This window comes from Penaeus vannamei, chromosome 22 (genome assembly GCF_042767895.1).
Source record: "Penaeus vannamei isolate JL-2024 chromosome 22, ASM4276789v1, whole genome shotgun sequence".
In the NCBI taxonomy this organism is placed as follows: domain Eukaryota; kingdom Metazoa; phylum Arthropoda; class Malacostraca; order Decapoda; family Penaeidae; genus Penaeus; species Penaeus vannamei.
This window is the reverse complement of record NC_091570.1, coordinates 39,219,344-39,228,175: the sequence shown is the minus strand read 5'-3', so window position 1 is coordinate 39,228,175 and position 8,832 is coordinate 39,219,344. Positions and strand designations below refer to the sequence as shown.

The window sequence follows — 8,832 nt, the reverse complement described above, 5'->3', positions numbered from 1 at the left end:
CACATTCTGAGCTTCTTTTGTCTTGCAAAAGCAAATAGTACACTATCATCCTTTTTACAGATGAAATATAACAACTGCATAATTTTAAAAAGGGAGAAACAAATAGTTCTAATGTTAATAAAAAAGTTTTCTCAAAAATAAAAAATATATATAATCCCATTACAAACCTTGGTATAAAAAGCAGATTCCTCCTCCTCCTCCTCAAACTGCAGGTCAGCAACTGCTTCTGTAACTTTCTCTAGCTGTGACTCGACCACATCTCCATTCACTGTCACCTGCATGGAAGAAATAAAGAAAAAAAATATTAATAAAAAAATAGTAATAATAATAATGAAAATAATAATAATAATAATAATAATAACAATAACAATAACAATAACAATAACAATAATAATAATAATAATAATAATAATAATAATAATAATAATAACAACAACAACAACAATTGCGATAACAATATCAAAAATAATACAAATAATAGATTATTTGCTTTTTGTCAGTTATTGTTAAAGCTTCCAGATTTTTTATTCTATTTTATTTCTTTTTTTAAATAATCTATTACTAAGTATTTTCAACTGCGGGAAAATGCAACCCGCTACAGATAAATACTGAGAATTAAATACAATAATTTGCTAGAAAAAGTAAATAAATTCTAACATGTTTTTTTCTTCTTGTTTAAAATAATAGGGGACCTGATTACATATACAAGCAATGGTCACATACTAATCTAACAACATGGAATTAAAGACTTAGTCATTATATGAAAGAAGAAGAAGAAGAAGAAGAAGAAGAAGAAGAAGAAGAAGAAGAAGAAGAAGAAGAAGAAGAAGAAGAAGAAGAAGAAGAAGAAGAAGAAGAAGAAGAAGAAGAAGAAGAAGAAGAAGAAGAAGAAGAAGAAGAAGAAGAAGAAGGTTTCTCCAATCTTCATCTTCAACATACCCCAAGCCATAATCAAAATAAAAGCCAGAACAGAGTAAATAGGAGGCACCCACACTTCTGGCTTCCCTCACTGGTGCAGCACGTGTCAAAAATAATCTTGCCCAATGGGTAACAATAGTGCCATTTGCCACCCGATCTACAAGCATTAATCTTACGAGGGAAGGAAAGCTTTAATTGAAAAGTTTTAGGGGATGCTCCTTAATAACATTTACTGCAGTAAATCATACCAGAGACTAGTTCTTAATTATAATTACTTGAAAATAAAATAATTTTACACAAGTGGAGCTGTAATACTAGTCGTAATGCAATACTAGCCGTAATATCATTGGGGGTATCATAAACGTGGAGCGGTTGTTGGTACTCTATCAAAAATATAAGGAACTATTAAATAAAATTAAATGCTGCAATATGTAATTACACAAAAGGATAGGAGCTGTCTGATGATCGCTGGCAGGGGATGGCAGCTTTCATACTGGAGGAGACTTTTAATGTAACTAGCCTATCTATCAAATTGCGAACTCTTATAATAATCCTCAATATTAAAGATAAATATATTTTTACTAAAATCAAAATTTCTCAAAATACTTAGGGATACAAGTAAATAAATATGATCCATTTAGCTACACTTGTAGTGATGCATATGACAAGGATATACAGATTATCCCTGTCTGCCCTACTGTGTTACTGCAAGAGTAGGGAGCAATGCCTCAGTCAGTGACACGTGATGCTGGAAGGGCAAATATACATTTCTATTATTGAAATTATAGCATTTATAATGCTATTGATAACACAAATACCAACAAAAAGTAAATAAACAAATATTTACAATAATAATGGAAAGGGTTAAAAGGTGAGAGCGGGTAGAGATAGTACTCCTCTGTGACTAAGCTTGTGGGAAGCCATGAAGCAGTAAAAATTAATGAACTAAAATCACACTTGAGATGGCATGTACACTTGCCCTCCAAGCATCAGCATGTTGGGGGGGGGGGGGGTCAAATTGAGTTAGCTAGCATATAGTATAGTACATGGATGAGGAAACTACCAAATGACTATTAAAGGTCTGCTGTGGCTCGTTGCCTTGCAGCTGACTCGAGACCCACTAGACACCTGGGCAGGTGCATCGCTAATAAGCACCCAGGTACACTTATGTTGACTTTTTGCGTGTTGTAAACGTGCATATGGCATTTGATTATGACATTGCGCATAGATATAAGTTTGTGAATGTTCAAGGAACACTTTTATACCAAAATCAGAAAAAAATTATATCACCGTGATTTATGACAAAATATTTTGTGAAATGTATCTTTAAATAAATGTAAGTTTTATGTCCATTTACACACAAAATATGCTTTCATTGAGACTCCCAAGTAATATGTTGTAGGTTACAAATTAATCTGTGTGTATATCACGTAAAAAGCACTAATGTTTGAAAATAGCCTTATAAATAAGCATTGAAATATTTCCCTTACATTTCGTTCAACAGTCAGTACATCACAGCATGGGTAAATTTGATTCAATTTGAAACTGGTCGTTACCGTTGTAAATACCAATTCAATACGAAAGTTACCTAAATGTCAGATTTTTGAACTTCAGATGTATAAGCGAGATACTGATTATTTCATATTGAAGATGATAGTACTCAGTAATACCCGCTCTGAAATAAAAACTATAAGGAATTTTGAGCTTGTTTGTGTGCGCAGTCTTCGTCTAGAGTTGAAAGACCTATTAATCTGTTCATATTGACAATTGTTGAAGAAAACGGTTTATAGGGTAACAAATATATTTTATTCCTTTATAAACAAAAAATATAGGCTTACTAAATGAGGATGATTTTTTTTTAAACTTTATGTGTGTGTGTTTACGAACGTATGATCCTCCTCGAAAATTGTAAGCACCCAGTGACCATCTCCCCCTCCCCCCCCTCTGTGGAGCATGGGAAAAATTCAACGACTTCAGTAAGCTCTTGAATTCCTTGTACTAAATTCATATGTTTCTAAAATTCTCAAAATTAAACCACCATGTTGTATTCATGCTAGGACTTTATAACTAGGATGTTTTGTACTGATATTGCTATCCACAGTTCTCCACTTCTTCCAAATTGAAGTAAAAAAAAAATAATAATAAAAAAAAAATAGAAAAAAATAAAAAAATAAAAATAAAAATATATATATATTCTTTTATCTGGTTTAGATTAATTGTCTCTCAGGTAAAATGTATCTATTTAACTTTTTGGACAAAAATATCTACTTATATATATATATATATATATATATATATATATATATATATATATATATATATATATATATATATATATATATATATATATATATATATATTATATACCTTTTTAGAAGATTGACTTGGTAATCATTGCATCGCAAAGTACACTAAATAAGTTTTCATATATATATATATATATATATATATATAACATTATTATTTAAGAGAAAAATAACAGAGATAACAAACTTTGGCAAGGTGCCAAAATATAATAGACTGTATCTCTATCTCCTGTCTTTGTTTACTTTACCTTCGGTACATTATGGGGATCGTAATTTTCGTGCGATTCAAATGCAGTCTGTTTTCACTAGAGCCTCGGAGCCCTGAGGCCGTGTAAATAGCTGATTTTAAAATTTTTACCTTAATAAAAAATATATAAATATTTTAATGCTAAACAACACCAAACATAGTACTCTATGTCAAAAATCGGCTATTTACACAGCCTTAGGCTAGGAGAGATCTAACACATGAATTTTTTGTGTATTGTTCAGGAAAAAAACTGTGATCCCCATTATGTACCAAACAAGAGGGGGGGGGGGGGGGAATTTTTTTTTTTTACTCTTTGGAGGTCATCCCCCTCCCCCCTTTGGGAGTGCGAGGTCAAAATTATATATGAGACGAAGTGCAATTCTATGCTCTATATCATGCAGAAAATATTAATGAGTTATCTTCAACCAATTTTTTTTTATGATGAAATGCGTACGGAAAGGTGGTCATTTCCCGAGACGGTCCCCTTAATGCTATCATCTAACAAAGATACTAATGTGATGCCTTTATGAATACTTTGGTAAAATCAAATTAAATATTACGAAGTAATCATCTAAATCATGGGTATAATAAAGAGGAGAGAATTGGCTCTTTTTCAAAAATACGCAAGAATAGCTTGGTTGTGCCACTGGGTAATCCTTGACAACGCAAATGTACTTCTCCTAGGGTAGCAACTTCAGCCCAAGATTTGCTTGAAATGGTACATCTATCATTACACCTCTACCACTCCTTATTGCGCAGTATAGAGAAATGAATGTCATCATTGCTCCCTTCCTTTGTATAGTGTAATTATAGTATACAGTACAGTATCACTATAAAGAACCCCAGTTAATCTTTCTAGATTATAAAAACCATTATATACTCTACTAAAATTTCTCATCAATAGGTATCAAGGCTAAAATCAGATCTAGAACAAAATTATACGAATGTGTCTCAAACAACTTAAAAGTTTTCTGTGTTTACAAAACATGTGACATAAAAATAAACAAAGAAGAAAAAGGTTCTCTGAAATAGCAGTTTCCATCTGGTGAAAAAGATAAGAACAAGGATCATAGGACTTCCCTGTTCTTTTTTGATATTCTCAAAATTTAAAAGAATATGATACCAGAATCAAAAGCAAAGGTCACTAAACAACAATAGAAACAAAACTTACAGCCCCCTCAAATCAACATCATAAAAAAAATAATAACAACAACTTTGGTAATTCTGAGTAAGTCTTCTAGTAAACTCAAAACATTCTTAAAACTTTCAACTGTCACTTTCTTTCCTGCCTTTGGTAACAACCATTTTTACGATAGTAATACTTTACAGAGGAAAAACAAAAGGAAAAACATAGACACAAAAAACTAACAAACACAACAAAAGAAAGAGAGAAACCATATGCTTTTATATGACAGCAGACGAGCTGAGAATCTCTACTTTCCCTCTTATCTGGCACCTTCCTAACAGCACATACTTCACGCCTTCCTATCTAGATCAAAACTGTTGCTATGGGGAAACGGAAATCCCATTAGCTGCCAGTAAAAGATCCAAGCTATTTACAAGTAATAATGCCTTTCTAAAGGAGACAAAAGACTAGATCTTTTTTTAACAAACTAGATTAAACCAAAATAAACTAAACTAACCTTAACTTCAATCTTAATGTAAAGCCAAACACAAAATAACTAAATTTAAACTAAAAAAGTTTGGTAAAATCAATGAATCAGCATAGCTTTCTTCATGTTGTTTTCTTTATAAATTATATATGCATCAGTTTTACCTTAAACTACAGAATACAAATTTTCAATTCTGTTTTTGCCATGCCCATTCCGGAACATTGAGCCAAGAAGCTGACACGCACTACAAAATAATAACAGAATGGGGGAGGGGGAGAGAATTGCAGAAAGGATAACCCACAATCAAATCATACAAGTCCATGAATCAATGTTCACACAGCTAAGTCCCTATAAACCTCCAGTGGCCATGTTCCAGTGATCCACTATAGAGGAAAAGTTGCCAATCATCTGTTCACACAACTGTAGTTTCTGCACATCATACTTCACACAATTGTTGTTTCTGCACATCACACTTCACATGAGATTATATGCAATATTTGCAGCTCTTGAAAAAGTATCCTCCTCAACAAGGATTCCAATTCTTCAAAAAGTGCTGTCCTCGACATGGATTCCAAGTATTCACTCACTGTTTATAGTCAAATGTATAACATGCTCATTGGTGTGTGGTAAATTAGAGTTGGTGAAGATTGTCTAATGGTGAAATAACTTTTGTGTGTAAAGTTGTGAAACAATTCAGAATGATTGCTGTCCAGCATGAAACAATCTGCATCCAATTCGTTCTATTGTAAATCAAATAATTTCTGTAACTACCCTCTAAACCTTGTAAACCATGAGATTTTTCTGTCCTGATACACCTTACAGTGCAAATTAAGATAAGGATATATCTTTGTAATCATTATTCTTGTTATAATAATTAAGAACACTGAGTCACATCACTGGAAACCTCTACAATGGCTTTAAAACAGACAAAGCAAAAATTCCCCTTGGCTGGGAAATAATACTATCAAGTCAAAAATGGAACTTGCTTTTGCATCTTTTAATTATCAGCTATTTTTCTACAATGCTTTCCCAAGATTTTCTCAAATAGATCTTAAAGTCTGAGACAGGGTGTGGTTCAAATTCCAAACCTTCACCCTACATGATTTCATACCAACACTAAATTTCTCGACCTGAACGAGTTCTCGCTATTAACTGTCCATGAATGTCACCTCTTAGTCAATTTTCAGGCATAGTTAAGGTAAAAGGAGCATGACAAGTTACCGAAGGCTGTCTGTGGTCAAATAAGCTTCTCACATAAACAGTATAGATTTTTGCCACAAATCAGATTGAATTAGTTTCCAAACGTATAAAACTATTCAGTGGTAAATGTTACCAAGGCAACACACAGACAGACATAGGGGAAATAGACACCATCTTATTAAGCTTAAGAAATAAACAAACACCACAGGTACACCTGCTACTGCCACACAATTACCGCGAAATGACAAAAAGATCTTCATTGACGAGAGCAACACACCCTTCAGAGACAATACATTCCCTCTACACAGTGGGGTATATGGAGCCAGAAATCGACACCGAACTCCTTTTAGCTCAAAATTATTCCCGAAACAGGGGAGGAGAGCCCCCTATACCCCTTTTATTTGCACTTCAAACCAACTTATAAAAACAGACTTATAGAAAATGCAATATTGAGAACTCTGGCTGTGTGAGGATGTTGTGGACTGCCTCTGAACGGTAATGTGCAGTGGATAGTCTCGTAATTACGCAATAAACATGAGGTCGCAGCAACTGTTCTTGCGTAGTATAAGACTATTTCTTATGCTCTCTAAGATGACAGCATCCATTTCCCTCTCTCTCTCTACGCGTTCCCCTCAGGATCATTAACCTCCAGAGTGAGACCATTTCCGTGCTCCACCGATGACTAACAGAGCGACCGCCGCCCTCCTAATATTCTGGCACGATGAAGGCATCAAACTACTTTCTTGGCCGACGATAAACTGCCACGGCGGTCACAGGCTCCCTCTTCCTCTCTTGCCGGAGTAAATGTGGCGGCGGTTTGATGGTCTTCGCCGGAGCGCAGCAATGCCGACAGTCTCTTGCGAGTTCTATCCGTGTCGTCATTCTCCACGCGTCCAGGTTAATAAGAGGAGAGCAGCGAGTGTCGTTTCGACTTTGTTTATTTTCCTGTGTTGGCGATGTTTTGAGTCCATGTGAATTCTGAGACACATTTCGGAGATACAACCCTAATATGGAGCTCACGAGAAAACCGAGACAGAGATCTCCACGACGCGACCCCCAGGAGACGACACAGAAGAAGAAGAGAAAGAGAGAGAGAGAGAGAGAGAGAGAGATGAAGAGATAAAGAATTAAAAAAAAAGAAAAAGAAAATTGAAAACCACCTCCTCCACCCAGCTGGCATTACCTGACTCTGCGAAGCCTGAGTCTTGTCCAGATCCGCCTGCGTGTGCGTCTGGGTCTGGGTCTGAGTCTGGGTCTGGGTCTGGCTGCCGAGGGTGAGGTTGAACTCGTACTCGGAGCCCTGAGTGTCAGCCCCGAGCAGGTCAGCCTCTTCGGTGTCGTAGAAGGTCAGACTCTGAGAGCTCGGGCCGTACGCGTCCACGCTCATCTCGTCCTCGACCTCGTGGGAAATCCGCGGAGTTGACTGGTACTTGAGTAAATTGACTGAATTTCAACTCTTCTTCCGTTCGAATGTTTCTTCCCGAAGGACCATGTCGGGAACCATGATAGCGAATAGGTGGGGGAAACCCTGAGCCGGGAAACCTGGTGGGTGACAAAAGAGCATCGCTGTGAGGGGATCGAGGAGGGTTCGATGTCCTTCGGCCAGACGGTGTTCGGAGCTTATAGACTACTCGATCCCATACGTCATGGGGTTCCTGGCCGTGGCTCACACGTCACCCATGCACCTAAAATCGCAATAGAAATTTTTATTTTATTTTGATATTACTGAAAGGGTTATGCCATATTAACTGTAATTGATAGCAGTGGCGGAGATGTATTCCGTCTGGTGGCCTGAATCTGCTGCTATCCCGTTAAGAGACTGTCACTGGAAGAGAAACGCTAATGCATGTTCATATTTTGCAACACTGAAAATGCGTACATAAAGATGACTAACTCATGTACACATTATTCACCTCGTGTACGTTTATGTCTGTGTGTCTTTTGAACTCACGTATGCGTGCGTATGCCTGTCTTTTCACTCCATTCACATGTATGTTCTGTATACTAGTTATGTGCGTGTATGTCTGTATGTCCCATGTGTACGTGTGTGTCTGTTCACTTCATATGCACATATGTATGTATGTTTAACAGCTGCATTCACGTGTATGTCCCTCTGTTCGTTTAATCCTTGTCGTGTGTCTGTTAACATGAATCACTTGTGTCTATGTGTAATTCCTTAATTAATCCAGACGGGTTTAGTGTCTGTTAACTTCATTCACATGTGTTCATGTCTGTTAACTTCGTATACGTGTTTCTTTGTCTTCGCTAAATCCCCTTGTGTCTGTATCTTGTTGACTTCATTTAAAATACGTTTGTTAAGTTGACTCATATGTTCTTTCCTTCACAAATAAATAAATAAAAAAAGTGTTTGTGTCTGTTACCTTTATGTCCGTTTGTGTGTCTGTTATCTTCATGTGCGTTTATGTCTGTTACCTTTATGTGCGTTTGTGTCTGTTATCTTCATGAGCGTTTGTGTCTGTTCTGTTGTACTAAATCCTTTCCAGATTTCTTTGGTAGTGTTGGTGTAAAGAAAGGTGTTTTAAAGCGT

The 8,832-nt window shown here is 35.9% G+C and overlaps 1 protein-coding gene across 1 annotated transcript in view; it reads right to left on the bottom strand.

Moving 5' to 3' along the window:
• Upf1 (Upf1 RNA helicase) overlaps nt 1–7,811 on the bottom strand; it is a 24,670-nt gene extending 16,859 nt beyond the window's left edge. Inside the window, exons 1-2 of the mRNA XM_070136963.1 lie at nt 7,468–7,811; nt 168–275 (exon numbers count right to left, since the gene is read on the bottom strand). Coding sequence (XP_069993064.1) covers nt 168–275; nt 7,468–7,671 — 312 coding nt within the window. The 5' untranslated portion in view covers nt 7,672–7,811. The remainder of the gene's footprint in view (nt 1–167; nt 276–7,467) is intronic.
• Nucleotides 7,812–8,832: the final 1,021 nt, after the last annotated feature.